The following is an 18729-nucleotide window of genomic DNA, read 5'->3' on the forward strand; positions in this document are numbered from 1 at the left end:
GCTCCCTCTGCCTCAGTTTCCCCACCTATCAATGAAGGTAATATTTTACTTGCCTTAGATTGTCAGGAGAATCGAAGGAGACATGGTAGGCATGATTATTGTGACTTCCCTCAATTACATTTTGAGTCAAACACTTAATTCTGAATTTAATTTCAACTGTTTTCTGAATGGCAGTTTCTTATTTGTTTGTTTTGCTATCTTTAAAAATATAGGATTAACCAGTTCCTTGACCTCAGGACTCTGGATTGGACTTAACAGTCTGAGCTTCAACAGCGGTTGGCAGTGGAGTGACCGCAGTCCGTTCCGATATTTGAACTGGTTACCAGGTAGGGTTAAGCCTGTCTGTGCTGAATTAATCCAAATTTAAGTCATCTAGATGCCTTGAAGACCTTTATTATCTCACCTGTTGATCTCAAAGAGAAGAATTGTTAGACTTCATCAAATACAGTTCATTTCACCTTGCTTTGAAATCTACCAGCTAGATTTCCATATACTAAACCTTAAGGTTATATACCAGCTTCCTGGGATAGGGATTTGTCTGCCAGGATTCTCACACAAATCAATAAAGGTCTCTGTTTAAAGTTTCAATTCTCAGTGTATCCCTGATTTGTTGGGTATTACATTCAAAAGCAGATGTTGTAGCTACTCTTAAACATGACTTCCTAAATATGCTAGCTGCGTTGTTACTATGTACTTGCTGTTGCATGGACTTTGTCACCATCCTTGAGAGGATTGGCCAACATCTCTTTGTAAAGTTGAACAAGTGGATTGAAATTATTTTGGGTTGGAGAATTTTTTATGACTGTACCTTGAGTCATGAGCTATTTGCAATTTTGCTGTCCTTGTGACAATGATTTTAACATCTACATTAACAGCCCCCTTTCCTGTTTTTGATTTAGTAGCACTGGATTAAAAATAGTATCTCAGTCACAGCCTATGATATTCCATATTAGCATAAAAATTCATTAGAGGTTTCTTGACAGTTTGTAGTTTATAGAAAAACAGTTGGGGATGATAAAACCTACAACAACTTTCTCATTTTTTAGAGGATAGAAAATGCTGTGAGCTAATTGTTTCCACATTGTCATAACATAAAAGTAACAGAATAAGTTTACATAAGTTTACATATTGAGCAACTGTTTAGAGAAATAAATAAGTTTACATATTGAGCAACTGTTTAGAGAAAACAAAAACAAGATATAAAGTTTTTATCTTATTCACCAGTATCAACTAGTGTTAGTAGCCACTTGAGGCCTTCTATTGGGTATGAATCCAATCCCCACCCCTCAATCCCACCCCAGTGCCATTTTTTTTTTTTTTTTTTTTTTTAGGAAAGAGTGCAATTAATGATTAGTGATGTCTGCCATGGATGTGGGAAAGGACGGAAGTATCATATTGGTCACATCTTTACTTATCAATTCTCCTATGGGCCATACTATTATAATACGGCATTCTTCAGATAGTCAGACTTCTTTTCTAAAGCCATTGAGTGGTTTTTGTATTTGACTTAGAAAATTAAACTCTCCTTTTTTTTTTTTTTTTTTGAGACAAGGTCTCACTCTGTTGCCCAGGCTGGAGTGCAGTGGCGCAGTCTCGGCTCACTGCAACCTCAGCCTTCTTGGCTCAAATGATTCTCGTGCCTCAGCCTCCCAAGTAGCTGGGATTACAAGGATGCACCACCATGCCTGGCTATTTTTTTTTTTTTTAATTTTTTGTAGAGATGGGATTTCCCCACATTGGCCAGGCTACTCTGGAACTTCTGAACTCAGGTGATGTGGCCTGCCTCAGCCTCCCAGAGTGCTGGGATTACAGGCGTGAGCCACTGCACCTGGCCAAACTCTCCATTTTCTGTATTTGGTTTATTGTATTACAAGAAGAAAAACTGCAATAAAACAACATTTCAAATAGATGCTAAAACATGAGAGAAAATTTTTAGAGAACATATTTTGGTTTAAATAAATTATATTTTACTATGAAATTCCAGTTTCAAAGCATTACTTCAACAAACGATGGTTACAGTGCTGTCACACAAGTCTTGAGCTAATAATCAGTTCTATTTTTTTCTGGAATGCGGGAAGTCAAAATTTCTGGAATATGGGAAGACTTACGGCAAGAGAATACATATAAAATATTATTTTTCTGTGGGTGAAGATTTTAGGTGTCTGTCTACCCATTCAGCCAGATGCAATTAGAGAGTACTGGTTGAGCTGAATCTGATTTATTAGACAATAAAATTTATTAGGGGACTAGAATGTATTCTTTTCTGTGTTGCTAAATTTTTATGCACAGTAGGCAGTCATTTAATTTATTCAATCAGGGGTGATGATTATGATATTTAACCACTTGGATCCTACAAGTTCAGGGAGAACATTTCTGAGTTAACTTTGGGTGAAGTAAAGAATGAAAGTGGAATATGATTAAGAAAGGGAAGTAAATGCTTTTTTAAATTAAACCTCAATTCCTAAGAAGTAGGCGCAAGATTAAATTGCTTTGCGAAATGGTATGAGAGTTTCTTCCAATGAAAATTAGAGATCTTGTGGAAATTAAAAATCGGTTTCATATAAATTGTTCAGTCAAGCATTCAATTGAATAATTACCAAGTAGTGAATCTATTAAAATATATTCCCTTTTGAAGTGAGAATATTTTGCATAAATGATGTGTAAGCGTGAATTCAAATATATAATAACTATGGTAAACATTAAAACTACTAATTAATGTCTCAAAGTTGAGAGAGGTATTGATAAATAAATGTATAACATGATTTTCTAATTAACACATTAATAACTAATAGCTAGAAAATGTATTTTTTTCTTGAAAGTTTCCTTTTAGTGCTGATACCTTATATGTTAGTTCAGTTATCCTGTTATTTTAGTTACTGTATCAACAAATATTTAAGATATCTTTATGCTTATTACTAACTTTATGATAACTTTATGCTTATTACTAACTTTAAAATAACTTTGGCTGGGCATGGTGGCTCACACCTGTAATCCCAGCACTTTGGGAGGCCAAGGCAGGTGGATCATGAGGTCAGGAATTCAAGACCAGCCTGGTCAAGATGGTGAAACCCCATCTCTACTAAAAATACAAAAATTAGCCAGGTGTGGTGGCGGGTGCCTGTAATCCCAGCTACTCGGGAGGCTGAGGCAGAGAACTGCTTGAACCTGGGAGGAGGAGGTTGCAGTGAGCCGAGATCGTGCCACTGCACTCCAGCCTGAATGACAGAGCGAGACTCCGTCTCAAAAAAAAAAAGATAACTTTATGCTTATTACCAACCATTATTTATGGTTACTTTATGCTTATTACTAACCATTACCACCAAACCTTTTTTTAAAAAAACCCTTTATTTAGGTTATTACCTGCTCCAGACTTTGTGGAGCAGAATGTGGCTCATTCACACTGTCTTCAGGGGGACGGTGAAGCTAGTTTGGGGAATACTGGTTTTTAAATCATATATTAGAATAGCAAAACACATGTGAAATATATCAATGCCTGTATTCATACCACTAGCAACACTGACTTTATCAGGTTCTTTAGTCAGTTTCCACTAAGAAATGGATAAGGCATAGCTGCTGAAAGTATTCTTCAATAGGCTGAGTTGAAGATAGTGAGAGAGTTTTAGTTCTGGGAGCACAGCATGTTGCCCTTCTAGCTCTCTCATTAGCTTTTTCTCCACCATTTATTTTATATTTTTATTTTTGAGACAGAGTCTCACTCTGTCACCCAGGCTGGAGTGCAGTAGTGTGATCTCCACTCACTGCAACCTCTGCCTCCCAGGTTCAAGCAACTCTCCTGCCTCAGCCTCCCAAGTAGCTGGGATTACAGGTACCTGCCACCTCCCTGGTTGATTTTTTTGTATTTTTAGTAGAGATGGGGTTTCACCATGTTGGCCAGGCTGATCTCAAATTCCTGACCTCAGTTGATCCACCCGCCTTGGCCTCCCAAAGTGCTGGGATTACAGGCGTGAGCCACCGTGCCCGGCCCTAATAATGTTTAACATGGTTGGTTTGGAACATCATGTATTCTTTCTTTTTAATAATTTCTACTTTCAGATTCAGGGATACATGTACACGGTTGTTACATACCTAGGTAAATTGCATGTTGCTGAGGTTTGGGATATAAATGATCCATCCCATCACCCAGGTAGAGAACATAGTACCCAGTAGTTCGTTTTTCAAACTTTGTTACCCTCCATTCCTCCCCCATCTCATAGTCCCCAGTTTCTGTTGTTGCCATCTTTGTGTCCATGAGAACTCAATATTTAGCTCCTAGTTAGAAGTGAGAACGTGGCTATTTGGCTTTCTGTTCTGTGTTAATTCGCTTAGGATAATGGCCTCTAATTGCATCCATGTTGCTGCAAAGGACATGATGATTTCGTTTTTTTTTTTTTTATGGCTGCATAATCATGCATTCTTTTCATTAGGTACCTTTCTTTGATAATGTAATCCATTGTGACAACTGTTCAAGTTTTAAGGTGTAACTTTATTAGTTGATAATGGGGAAAAAGGTTGTTTCAAAGAAGTATATTTGCTTTATCAACCTTCTAAGTATTGGAGTGATCCAACAGTAAGAAAACAATAGACACCCACCTTGTCTTTTGCTCTGCAGTCAGTAAATATTTTTTTGTGAATGTGTAGCAAAAGACAGAATGGGGGTCCATTGAATCTCCAGGATGAAGACATGAGGACACGTGGGAGGGATGCTCTCTGCTGGGAATAGCTATAATAGTCCACTTTAACTTTTCCTTTTCCTCAAAGGAAGTCCATCAGCTGAACCTGGAAAAAGCTGTGTGTCACTAAATCCTGGAAAAAATGCTAAATGGGAAAATCTGGAATGTGTTCAGAAACTAGGCTATATTTGCAAAAAGGGCAACACTACTTTGAATTCTTTTGTTATTCCCTCAGGTAAGTGGTCTATGGGGTCTGAGGTGCCCAAACTATTAGAATTGAAAGATAAGTACCATTACAGCTTAGGTGTGACTGTTGGAATGCCTCCAGAGGTTTTGTGGATAGTCAATGGAGTAAACTGAATGATATTACTGCAATATTTCTGTGTGCTGGTTGCTAACATTTCCTGAGTGTGCGGCGGTGTCTGGGCATTGTAGAGACCCTCTGACCTAAATAAAAACGTTATCTTCACAAGCAGTGTTCTGAGGTAGGTGTCATTATTCACATGCTATTGTTGAGGAAAAAGATATTCAGAGGATACAGAAACCTTGCACACCTGGCAAAACCAGAATCCAAGCGAGAAAGTCAATATTTGGGCGGGATGTTTATATTAGGTCCTTACGGCTCTCTTTGGGCTTCCATGCTATTCAGTGTAGCATCTTATACGGAAGTTTTCATAGACTGGAATAAAATATCTAAAAAGTTGTAACTGAATTTTATTTATTTATTGAGACAGAGTCTCATTCTGTCACCCGGGCTGGAGTACAATGGCGCGATCTCAGCTCACTGCAACCTTCGCCTCCTGGGTTCAAGTGATTCTCCTGCCTCCGCCTGCCAAGTAGTTGGGATTACAGATGTGTGCCATCATGCCCAGATAATTTTTGTATTTTTGGCAGAGACGGTGTTTCACTGTGTTGGCCAGGCTGGTCTCAAACTCCTGACCTCGGGTGATCTACCCACCTCAGCCTCCCAAAGTGCTGGGATTACAGGAATGAGCCATCATGTCTGGCCTGTAACTGAATTTTAAATGTCGGCTAGACTTCAAGAAAAAAAAAAAAATCAGTTGTGCTGTCCCTTACAATTTTATAGGAGAATAAACTACTAAGACAAGAATTATTTCTTCAAATTGATGAAAGACAAACTACATATTTTTATTATTACCTGTTTTTGGAGGGATAACTAATGCTTTAAATGGTTTAATTTATTTCTGTTTTTCTGCTGGAGGAACCTGACAATGTGACATTCTTGATTTTTTTTTCTCATTGGCTTTGAAAACAATTTCATGTATTTTAAAATATGCTTGACATGGCTAGAGATTCAAAAGGTACAACATGATAAATAATAAGGTTTTCCCTACCTCTTACCTGTAACACCCAGTTTACCTTCCTGGAGAATAATTGTTTCTGGGTGTGTATCCTTAGTTATTCTGTGACTATATAAACATATACATTTATAATGATTTTTGTTTCATACAAATGACAACATACTGTATTAGTTTCTACCCTAAGTTTTCCACTTAATAACAATTTTGGACATCATTCCATATAGAATATAAATAGCTTCTATGTGTATTTTCATGGCTGTCCAAAAGCTGTTGCAGAGACAGCACATATATTTTTTTGACCAGTCTCCTATTAATGGATTTTTAATTTAATTTACTTCCAATCTTTTATTAATACAAACAGTCCTGAAGTGAATAACTGTATACATTGTATGCACATCATTTCATGCACATGGTAATGTCTGGAAGTGGACTTGTTGGATTAGGGAGGAGATGTATTTGCGATTTTAATTGATGTAGATTTGGCCAAGATCTTAAATAGATATAGATGAGGGTCATGGATGTTGGGTTTGGTTATACTTTACAGGCTCTCCATAATGACAGTGGGTATCTTCAGGGAAAGCCCATCATTTTTGCATTTTACCTCCACTATTCCTCCTCTAGGAGAAATAGTGTATTTTTTCCTTTTTGGAAGACTTCATACAATTCTCTTTCTAAGACTTGGAATTTCCATGTTGCCAAAGAGGAGAATAGTTATTTTATAGTTTCTCTAGTACAGCACTGAGAATTCTGTAACTTGGCCTTACTGCTTAACCTGCCGGTGTTGGGATCCTCATCTGTAAAATGGAAATATTCATGACTCTTCTTCCTGAGATAAAATTTTGTTCATTTCATCAAACACTCAGTACATTCTTATTTCTCTGTGATGCCTCCTTCACTTGCTAACCGCTTGACGTGAGTTTCTGAGCGTCTCTATACTCCCTGGATTAATGATTCTGTTTTATCTATAAACTCAGATAAACCAGAACCTGGAAAAGCGTATCAGAGTTCAAATTATGCAACATACAGGATTGGCAACATCCTTAGGCAAGAATTCAACCTCAAACCCTGTGAATTCTTGTAACACTAACCCGTTCATCCATAACCCTCAGGTCTCTAGGGCTGTACGGTCTGGCTTAACAGGCACTAACCACATGTGGGCACTGAGCACATGAGCTGTGGCTAGAGGAACAAACCATCTTCTGTGGCTGCCCCAGGGAACTCCCCTTCATGTCACTCAAGTCGGTTGTTTTCATGCTTTCAAATATTTTTAAAGTTCATTGGTTCAGTTTTTGAAGGACTCAGCATTGGCTGATCCTACTGTCAATTTCCTGGGTAGCAAAATTAAAAGAAACCACCAGAGGGCTCCAAAGCTGTGCTAACTTTTCTTTCTTTTTCTTTTTCTTCTTCTTTTTTTTTTTTTTGAACCACCGGAAGTGCAAAGAATCTAAATTGTATTGAGGGAATATAATTTTTTTTAAAATATGCATTTTTATTACAATTGTACACCATTTGAGCCTCATGACTGATTAGTTCCTTGTATGACTACGGGGCACAGAATCCTGGGCTTAAACAATGATATTTCAGATACTTTCCACCTTTAAGGGAAGATAGGACCAATTCAGGAATTAAAGGAATAGTGAAGAAAGTTACCCTATAATGAACATATACTAAGGCAGCCATTTGAAAACATTTAATATGAGCTTAAATAATATATAAGTTCACTTTCATTTGGTAATATAGTCCCCCTCTAAGCAAAACATGTTGCCAAATTACTGTTTGAAATAGTATCTCTAGAATAGTAATAACAAGCAGCCATATATCAGCTATAACTTCAATTCAGTTCTTTTTCTCTTCCAATACTCAATACATCTATATGTATCAGGCCCCGTGCCAGGCTCAAGGCAATAGGGATGAATAAAGTGAGTTTCTGCTTTCAAATGTCTTTATTGTCACTTTCCCCTAGCTCATTACTATTAAAGTAAATTTTTGTAGTGTATAATCAAGATTATACAATTCGATGCTATTAGTAGCGATCCTGAGGATGTTGACAACTGGTTTAATTAAATAATGATTGTGTGGTGTTTGTGGTTTACAAGCACACTGTCTCTATTCTTTTCTAGTTCAGAAGAACACAGGGTGGGTGGTTTGATATTCGTGTTAGTATTAATCTCATTAAAAAATTTTCACCTGTATGGATACTTCTGTTCATGTGATGTGACTTGCCTAAGATCACACAACTCACCGCACATTCAGGTTTTACGAGTTCTGACTCCAAATCCCTCTCCTAGTTACAAGAGCACGTATCAGTTTCGGGGAGCAAGTAAATGGTAGTGGGTCTGTTCTGAGGCAATAGGTGGCTGACTTGTGTGGCTATGGTGGCGGAGGCTCCTTGGGGACCATTTGTCCCCCAACCATTCCAGCTGCCTACTTCAACACTAATCTGCCTCTCAAGAGTGATTGGCTCCCTAATGTCCATAGAAAAAAGTAAATTCAAATCTTTTAGGGGATGTGTTTAGTCCCCCAAAGCTGTCAGGCCTCCAGCATTTAAACAGTGCATAACATATGCTTAGTTCAGCTTTGCTGACAAGATTTAGATAATCTAACATATATATTAGTATAGTTTTGTTATAGGTACAACTTTTTAAAAAGAAATTTCCCATAGCCAAGTACAGTGGCTTATGCCCTGTAGTTGCAGCTACTCAGGAGGCTGAGGCAAGAGGATTGCTTGAGCCCAGGAGGTTGAGGCTGCAATGAGAACATGATCACACCACTGCACTCCAGCCTGGGGTACAGAGTGAGACCTCGTCTCTTAAAAAAAAAAAAAAAGAAAGAAAGAAAGAAAGAAAATTGATAAGATCATATCCCATTTGACTAAAAAGTACGTTCTTTTGTTTTGTCTAAAAACCAACAAAATAGTATATGGCTTGTCTATCTTTTGTGAATATGTGTGCCGCAAAAATTAAAACTAAATATTACCTTTATTTGCCTAATGACTATAAGCTGTTTCATGTATTATATAAAATGATTAAAATATTGTTATAGTTTTAATCAAATATTTAAAAATTTTTTTCCACCCCCGCTTTTTGTTTCCAGAAAGTGATGTGCCTACTCACTGTCCTAGTCAGTGGTGGCCATATGCCGGCCACTGTTACAAGATTCACAAAGATGAGAAGAAAATCCAGAGAGATGCTCTGACCGCATGCAGGAAGGAAGGCGGTGACCTAGCAAGTATCCACACCATCGAGGAATTTGACTTTATTATCTCCCAGCTAGGCTATGGTGAGAAGCCTGACAGTGATAATATACTTGGCTTTAATCCTGGGAGCACCCCTCTCTACCCACTTCTGGAAAATTTTATTGGAAACATCAAATTTAATCAATGTAAATTAATAATTCAATGAACAACATGTGAATTTAATCACAAATGCTAAAAATGCCACAATGTGAAAATTGTATAATAATTGAAAGAATTCTTATCGCTGAAAGATGATTCAATTTTTTTCTTTTAATGTGTAATCCATTTATGGATAGTTTTAAAACATTATTTTTTAATGTATTATCTGGATTCAGAGCAGTCTACCTTAGGCTTGTCAACAATGATTAATTCCTTGGAATTATCTATGTGTGTGTATGTATGTATCTTCTTTTTTTAGGTCCATATTTTATCTCCTAAAAAAGATCTCTAAATGGACTATTTCAGACTTTGGATTTCTTTCTTCTTTGTGAATTTAGCTGATGCTGGGAGGGTGTTGAACAGTGAAAAATACAGGATTTTTGTTTTGAAATGGTTAGATGTCAACCTAAACCTTTTAAAGAAATACATTTCTTGGCCAAGGTACGGTGGCTCATGCCTATAATCCCACCACTTTGGGAGGCCAAGGTGGGAGGATAGCTTAAGCCCAAGAGTTTGAGGCCAGCCCAGGGAACATAGTAAGACCTTGTCTCTACTAAAAAAATTTTTTCTAAAGAAATGTATGTCTCAATTTGAGGTGCATAATTAAAAATACATAGAAAATGTACTAACCAGAAAAAAAAAATAGATGAATAAAATGAGTTGCGAATGCTTGTCCCGAAGACGAGCGACTTGAGAAACAGCATAATGATAATGGGCACTCAGCAGTGCTTGTTGATTAAATGATGATCATTTTCATCTTCCACTGATGAGGCTGCTGCATAGCTGCAGCTGCTCTTCATTTCCCCCCAGCAAAACAAGAGGAAATGGATGGTGGAGATGGTGGAGACAGCTTCCTGACACAGTGCTTGGAAACTGATGGGGGCTGGGGGAGGGGAGGAAAAAGCGATTAACAAATAGATGAGAAAACAACCGAGTAGTACAAGAGAAAGACTTAAAAGACCCCGAAACACTCCTACCCCTAGCACCTGTCAAATGGTATCCATCCTCCTGTGTTGACCCCATTGAGTGTCTTAGGCCATGAGAATAGCCCAGCTGCAGCCTATGAACAATTTCTTGGGTATTCTGTGTCTACCTATCCTGAAAAATTCACACTAGAAGATAATAATGGAATCAGAACTGATACGTCTGAATAACAGTTACTTAAATTTAGTGTGGCACTTATCATAGCCAGTAAAGTTTGCAAATGATTTAGCAGAAAACAGGTTAGTTAGGATGCTATAGAACTAGAGTGCACATTTAACTCTACTTTCTATAACATACTATAGTAAAAGAAAGAAACCTGATGTTTTTATTGCTATAATTATTTCAGGAAATTGGATGGCCAAAGTTGCTTTGAAATTCAGCTTGTGAATTAATAAATTAGAAAACCTTTCATTAAAATTATTGATAAGGTTTTATTTTAAACAATAAAATAATATTAATACAAGTAAAGTTGTAGAGTTAAAATTATTGTCTCTAAAAAAAAGCCTAGAAATTTTTTTAGATAGTTGAGATGATACCTTTTGTATTAATCATGGAAGTATATTTCAAGTGAATACTTTGAGACTTGTACAAGTAAGTTGTGATTATACCAATGAATACAACTTCCCCAACTGATTGATGAAAATCAGCATAACAACTTTATACTCACATCTTATATATTTTTCTAGGATCAAGATTGTGCTTAGAAATTGAAGGAGTTATAGGGGAAGAACAATTTAGTGAGAAATATGTATATAAAAAAACTCTTAATACTATACTCTAATTATGGGACTTAGGAGGTTAGTTTTTCTTTGATCTTCAATTGAAATCTTTGAGGGGTACATGAGGTCACTTGGAAGCCTGTATTTGTTGCTGAAGAGATCACGATCTGCAAATCAAGTGAAAGGAGAAGAGGATCATCTTGGCAATGTCATTCATTCTCCACGGCACTGGAAACATCTGCCAGGGCTGGCGCCAGGCCAGCCAGAGACTTCTCCAAAAGCAAAGTTGAATGTCAACTTTCAGGAGGAAGAGACTAAACCGCTTAGGGAGATTCTTATATATTGTGATATTTTCCTCATTTTCTACCACAACATCATCTTTACAATACTTTGGCAACTAATTTTATTATACCACTAAATGATCATACATGAAGCATTCATGATGGGACTCCCAGTTGTGTGAATTAGATAGATACTGATTTGTGTTCACTTTAACTTTTTTTTTTTATTTAGACAAGTTTATTTTTTAGCCATGACATCTTTAACCTTCATTGACTTTAACGTTGTCCCATTTTTGTTGTGATATTTAGGAATTTTTAGCGTGGCACCTACTTATAAAATCAATAATGCTCTCCATGGAATTTCAAAGCAAAATGGTCACATTTTAAATCTATATTGGTTGTTTCGGTTTTAACCTCATTTGTTATTGAAGTTTTGCTGGAATTTCATGGCATTTCATGGTGAAAATGATTACAGATTCATTTGTGTGTACAGCCTAAGAAGTAGCTACCAAATGTCAGGCGCAAGTCTCACCTCTTGGTTTGTAATTCTTTCACTATATAGATACTTTACACTCCCAGTACACTGATTGATCTTTAACGGAAGCACCTAGAATTTCTTGATAACAACAGTCAGTAAAATAGAAGCAGTTTAAAATTTTTGTTATTTTAAAACATTCATCAATTTAATCATAGTCAAATAGATGTATATAAATAGGCCACTGTATTTCCAATAATATGAGTGCAGTTGACATGGTAAATTATTTGTAACAATAAAAGCAGCTTCATAAGATAGAGCATAGTAATAGACCTACCTCAATTTTGTTTTTGTAACTGCCAGGAGATATAATCTATATTTCCGCTAAAGAATACAGTCATATTCACAATGTAAAGGGTACACTACACAACCTCAAACTAACAAGGTAAAATGTAGTTGGCATCTAAGTCGACAGCCTGTAGCTCAGATGAATACACATGAGGACTATCTTTCACGATGGTGATCATATCAAGGGAAGTAGAGCCCTGTTGATGAAGCACAGTGCCTTCCGTTCCTTTTACCCCGCCGACCTTTGGAAAGCAGCCCTTATATATACTACTGTGTGTTTCTTCCTGTTTAGAGCCAAATGATGAATTGTGGATTGGCTTAAATGACATTAAGATTCAAATGTACTTTGAGTGGAGTGATGGGACCCCTGTAACATTTACCAAATGGCTTCGTGGAGAACCAAGCCATGAAAACAACAGACAGGAAGATTGTGTGGTGATGAAAGGCAAGGTAAGGCCGCTTGAATTACTGATATTTATAATGAAAGTCACAGGGGAGTTTTCCTTCTGTCCCACTCAGTTACATATGTTTGTTTAGATTGTTTTTATTCTACGTAAATTGGCATGGATCAAAGGTGAACCAAAATTCAGATTTGATTTCTTGAATCCCTCTCAATTGTCTAGCAAAGTCAAATTTTCTTTTCTTTTTTGAGACGGAGTCTCGCTCTGTCACCCAGGCTGGAGTGCAGTGGCATGATCTCAGCTCACTGTGACCTCCACCTCCCTCGTTCAAGTGATTCTTCTGTCTCAGCCTCCCGAGTAGCTGGGACTACAGGCACATGCCACCACACCCGGCTAATTTTTGTATTTTTAGTAGAGACGGGGTTTCACCATATCAGCTAGGCTGGTCTCAAACTCCTGACCTCATGATCTGCCCGCCTCAGCCTCCCAAAGTGCTGGAATTACAGGCGTGAGCCACCGCGCCCGGCCCAAAGTTAAATTTTCAAGAGGATCACTGAAGCAACAGACAGAAACTTTTGGTTCAAGGATGAAATTGGCCTATAACAAATACTCATATTGTTCCTATGGCACTATATATATATATATATATATATATATATATATGGCCACATATATAATGCCATATTATAATGGTGTATATATATACCAAAGCTCTCATTTGACCAATTAAGCCATATATATATGATTATGTATGTACACGTAAAAAGTGATTATAAGCCATATATATGATTACAAGAGACGTAAAAAGAGATATATATGTGTGTGTGTGTATATATATGTAAAAAGAGATCATAGCCCTGTATAGATGTAAGAGATACATATACACTGAGTAGATGCAGACATACTTAGAACTATGGTAGTTGAGGCCTGGAACCTGTACTTGGGGAGCTACGTTCATTTTTTTCAGTTTATTTGGAGATGTCATATGAAATGATGGTGTTTATGATTAAAATATGACCTTAGTGACTGAAAAATGTCATCAAATTTATCTTTTATTAATAGACAATAAACACAGTGATTAAGAGGCTGGGTTTTGCTGCATGACTGACGCCTTTATTTGCAAAGTGGAAATAAGAGCTGTAGTCAGCTCACCTGTGGATACGAGGTGTTTTGTTGTTGTTGTAGTTTGTTTGTTTTTTAAGACAGAGTCTTGCTCTGTCACCCAGGCTTCAGTGCAGTGGTGCAATCTCAGCTCATTGCAGTCTTGACCTCCTGGGTTCAGGCCTTCCAAATAGCTGTGACTACAGGTGCATGCCACCACGCCTGGCTAAGTTTTTGTATTTTTGGTAGAGATGGGATTTTGCCATGTTGCCCAAGCTAGTCTTGAACTCCTAAGCTCAAGCAATCCGCCCACCTCAGCTTCCCAAAGTGTTGAGATTTCAGGCATGAGCCACTGTGCCAGGCCCAGGATGTGAGTATTAAATAATGCATGTATAGTACACAGTTCCCAGCCCATATTTATTGTTCAGTAATTTTTGTCATTATGGTTGTTTATTTTTGTCACTGTGGCTATTATTTTTGTCATTGTGGTTGTTTTTATCGTGATGGATTGAAAGTTTAAGAACATATTAGGTGTTAACTATCCAAAGAGTAGACAGAAGAAACCAGAAAGCAGCATGCTTGGAGGAGGTGAAAGGTCAGTGTGGTTGAAATCGGGAAGTTAGAGCCGGAAGGGTGGGTAGGAACTGAGGTTCAAGAAATATGAATTGTCTCAGAGGGGTAAGACCAAAGTGGCAATTTATAAATATTACTCTGGCTAAAGGCTTCTGTATTAGATTGCATTGGGCTGAGACCAACTAAGAGATGGGGCATTAAAGACAGACAATACAGAAAACATTTTTATTTATGTATTTATGTATTTATTTATTTGTTTATTTTTTGAGATGGAGTTTCGCTCTTGCTGCCCAGGCTGGAGTGCAATGGCACAATCTTGGCTCAATGCAACCTCTGCCTCGAGAGTTCAAGTGATTCTCCTGCCTCAGCCTCCTGAGTAGCTGAGATTACAGGCGTGCATCACCACACCCAGCTAATTTTTTTGTATTATTAGTAGAGACAGGGTTTCACCATGTTGGCCAGGCTAGTCTTGAACTCCTGACCTCAGGTGATCCACCCGCCTCAGCCTCCCAGAGTGTTGGGATTATAGGCGTGAGCCACCGTGCTTGGCCCAGAAAACATTTTTTTTAAGATGTTTAGCAGCAAAGGGAAGGAAAGGAGAGGTCCTGTTAACATGAAATCTCAAAGGAAAAGGGAGGGGATAGAATCTGAAATAAAATGGAAGATTGAGCCTCAGATCCAGGAGAAAACTCATCGGTAGAAATAAGAAGAAGGGAGGAAAGATGAGTGCGGTTTCATGATGTTTTCAAGTTTGGTGTGTTGGGTGTGGGAGATTTTTCTGGATGGCTTATATGAACTTGATTAATTTGAAGACAGAGCTGACTGCAGAGATTGATGAAGAGGCTGCATGCAAACCTTTTGTGAGCACCAACATCTAAGGACTTACAGACATTTTTAATTTCTCCCTGGATTCCTCTAAACAGTGGCTTGGACATCTCAGATATAAAATCATACTGGGATTCCAATCTCTTTTTACATGTTTGTAGCCAGAGTCAAAATTACTGTTTACATGTGAACATGTCAATTACCTTTCCTTTTGGTAGATGCCGTTTTCTCTCAATAACCTTGGATCTTAATTTTCCTCCTCTGAGGCACAGTTACAAGAAAATGACATCAAAGTCCAAAACTGGCCAGGCGCAGTGGCTCAAACCTGTAATCCCAGCACTTTGGGAGGCCAAGGTGGGCGGATTGCCTGAGGTCAGGAGTTTGAGACGAGCCTGTCCAACATGGTGAAACCCCGTCTCTACTAAAAATACAAAAAATTAGCAGGGCGTCGTGGTGGGTGCCTGTAATCCTACCTACTTGGGGGGCTGAGGCAGGAGAATCACTTGAACCTGGGAGGCGGAGGTTGCCGTGAGCCAAGATCGTGCCACTGCACTCCAGCCTGGGGGACAGAGTGAGACTGTCTCAAAAAAAAACAAAAACAAAAACTGATAATCCTTTGTTTTCTTTCTCTCTGCTCCCTGCAGGATGGGTACTGGGCAGATCGGGGCTGTGAGTGGCCTCTTGGCTACATCTGCAAGATGAAATCACGAAGCCAAGGTCCAGAAATAGTGGAAGTCGAAGAAGGCTGCAAGAAAGTGAGTGCGCCATGCCCACAGTGACTTAAGCTGAGCACATATGAATTGATACAGTTGGCTTTATTTTTATGTGTGAAAGTGCCTTGTTATTGCAGTAGCCAAGGGTTTCCGCCGTCTCAATCTTCAGTGGCTTATTGTTAGTGTTTGATCTCACTGTCCTCCTTAAAGCTTTCTTTGGAAATTCTCTAGAGTTGATATGGAGGTACACAAGGCCAGTAGGTCCTTTCAGGATGTCTCGGGAATTGGAAGAGAGAGAACAGGAACTAAAAATGGCACATCAGAGGGAGTCTGGCTAAGTTGAGGACAGGCCATGGGAGAAGGTGTCATCCATAGTCTACTACAGTCTGTCATCCTATGGGTTGTTAAGAACATTTCCGGTAGATACCCCCAAGTTGCTGATAGCAAACGATCCTTAGTCATTTTTTCCCATTTATAATATTTCTGATGAGGCATCTCCTGGAGAAGATTCTTCTCAGTAGGTCACTGCAGTGGGGAGGTAGGAAATCCAACCTCCAACTGGTACCCGCAGTAACTCAGTGGTCCCTGTGAAATAGTTTTTTAAAGCACACAGAAGCTACGAAAACACAGGGTTTATGGTTATCATTTTTCTGTTTGATTACTACTTCCTTTTTTCTCCTTTCTCATTTTCTTTGAATAAAAACGAAGTAGAAGCTGTTTTTTTTTCCCGAGAGTATTATGTTGTGGTCACATAATCTTATAATACGTACCAGAAAGCGGATAATTTGGTACTATAAAAATAAGCCACAAAGAAATAGAGCAGATAATGGAAAATGATAGCATGGAAGAGGCACAAAGGACCTGGGTGATTTCAAAGTTCCTCTTCTAAGTTTTGAATTCTGGAAACTTCAGCTCAGAGAAGCAATGTAGCTTTCTGATAGAAACAGAGGCAAGGCTAGAACCCAGGTCTCCTGTCCCTAGACCATGATCTTTGTTTCAATTCCAGCATATGTTCATATTCTTTGCCTGATCATATGCTTACTCAATAGTTTGTATATTACTGTCATTTTCTAAAATAACAAACCTTACATTTTTATTACTTTTAATCAATCTAAGTTTTATTTTTTCTATTTTCCTACACATCTAAAATCTTGATAATAATCCTGTTTAATCATTAGGATGATAATAACAATAAAATAATAGCAGTCCTTTATCAAGTACAATTATTGCATTCTAATAGATTTACAGGATGAATATTATAGTCCTGATTAAAAAGAAGAGGAAACTGAAGCACAAAGAGTTTAAACAACTTTACCACTTTAAAAACACCTGTTTGAGGCAGTGCCTTCCTTACTGGGCTGGGAAGACTAGGGAAGAAAAAAATCTACTCATCAACAAAGGAAGATAATAAGATGTTTTTTTTCTCTGGGCCTGGGCATGCAGTGGTGTCAAGGGGTCTTTCTAAGAATTCAAAATCACAGTCTTCTTGTTGTCGCACAGACCTGGGATTTAATTTTCAATTCAATGCTATTAGTGTGGGAAATCCTAAACCAAGAAATCAACCTAAAGTGGCCATGAGTTTCTAATATTCCAGGATGCCTGACATGTAGAAATGTAAATCCTCATTATAAAGAAGTCTCATTATTCAAGGTGTGGGAACCCCACAGGTGAGACTGAAACCCCAAATTATAAGGTATACCACCAGGATCTTCATATGGGGAAAATTTACAGATATGACATTAAAATGTGTTTTAAAATGTTTACAGAAAAAGACAGAAATGAAACCATTGTTCAGCCACCAAACTGTCTGAGAATGTCTTAAATTCATCCTCACCCTGAATAATAGTTTACCTAGGTCAGTTTAGAATTCTAGATTGATGGTTGTTTTCCGACAGCAATTTACATATTATTTTATTATACTTTCTCCTGGCCTTATTTTTGCTACTGGAATTCCTGCTGTCACACTAATTCTTCTGTTTTGAAGTGGATATGCTGGTGATTCTCTGATTGGTTTTAAAATCTTCTCCTTGTCTTTGGTGTTCTGCAGTGCCTGGGTGAATGCCAAGTACCTAGTGGAATGCTGCAGTGTAGCATTCTACTACATGTGCCTAGATTTGGAATTATTTTGTTTGTTGCCTTTGCTACTCAGTGTGATTCTTTCTTTTTGAAATGGAGTCTCACTCTGTCACCCAGGCTGGAGTGCAGTGGCGTGATCTCGGCTCACTGCAACCTCCGCCTCCCAGGTTCAAGCAATTCTTCCGCTTTAGCCTCCCGAGTAGGTGGGACTATCAGCACGTGCCATCATGCCCAGCTAATTTTTGTATTTTTGGTAGAGGTGGAGTTTCACCATATTGGCCAGGCTGGTCTTGAACTCCTGACTTCATGATCTGTCCGCCTTGGCCTCCCAAAGTGCTGGGATTACAGGTGTGAGCCATTGTGCCAGGCCCAGCGTGATTCTTTGAGGTTTCACAGCCATCTTTCAGTTCTTGAAAGTGACCCATCATTAGTTTTATTCACTGCTTCTGAAACTTCTGAAACTTGTCATAGGTGGTTGTTCAACATTCTCATCCTATTGTCTATGCTTTCTATCAACATTTTTTTTAACCTCTTTTTATTTATTTATTTATTTTTTATTTTTTTATTTTTTTTTTTTGAGACGGAGTCTCGCTGTGTCTCCCAGGCTGGAGTGCAGTGGCGTGATCTCGGCTCACTGCAAGCTCCGCCTCCCGGGTTCACGCCATTCTCCCGCCTCAGCCTCCCAAGTAGCTGAGACTACAGGCACCCGCCACCACGCCCGGCTAGTTTTTTGTATTTTTAGTAGAGACGGGGTTTCACCATGTTAGCCAGGATAGTCTCGATCTCCTGACCTCGTGATCCACCCGCCTCGGCCTCCCAAAGTGCTGGGATTACAGGCTTGAGCCAC

The 18729-nt window shown here is 38.3% G+C and overlaps 1 protein-coding gene across 1 annotated transcript in view; it reads left to right on the plus strand.

Moving 5' to 3' along the window:
- Positions 1-18729, plus strand: part of MRC1 (mannose receptor C-type 1) — a 98352-nt gene that overhangs the window by 30179 nt on the left and 49444 nt on the right. Inside the window, exons 5-9 of the mRNA XM_050805393.1 lie at positions 213-326; positions 4759-4905; positions 9086-9271; positions 12486-12643; positions 15738-15848. Of these exons, the coding sequence (XP_050661350.1) occupies positions 213-326; positions 4759-4905; positions 9086-9271; positions 12486-12643; positions 15738-15848 (716 nt within the window). The remainder of the gene's footprint in view (positions 1-212; positions 327-4758; positions 4906-9085; positions 9272-12485; positions 12644-15737; positions 15849-18729) is intronic.

This window comes from Macaca thibetana, chromosome 9 (assembly GCF_024542745.1).
Source record: "Macaca thibetana thibetana isolate TM-01 chromosome 9, ASM2454274v1, whole genome shotgun sequence".
Classification (NCBI taxonomy): domain Eukaryota; kingdom Metazoa; phylum Chordata; class Mammalia; order Primates; family Cercopithecidae; genus Macaca; species Macaca thibetana.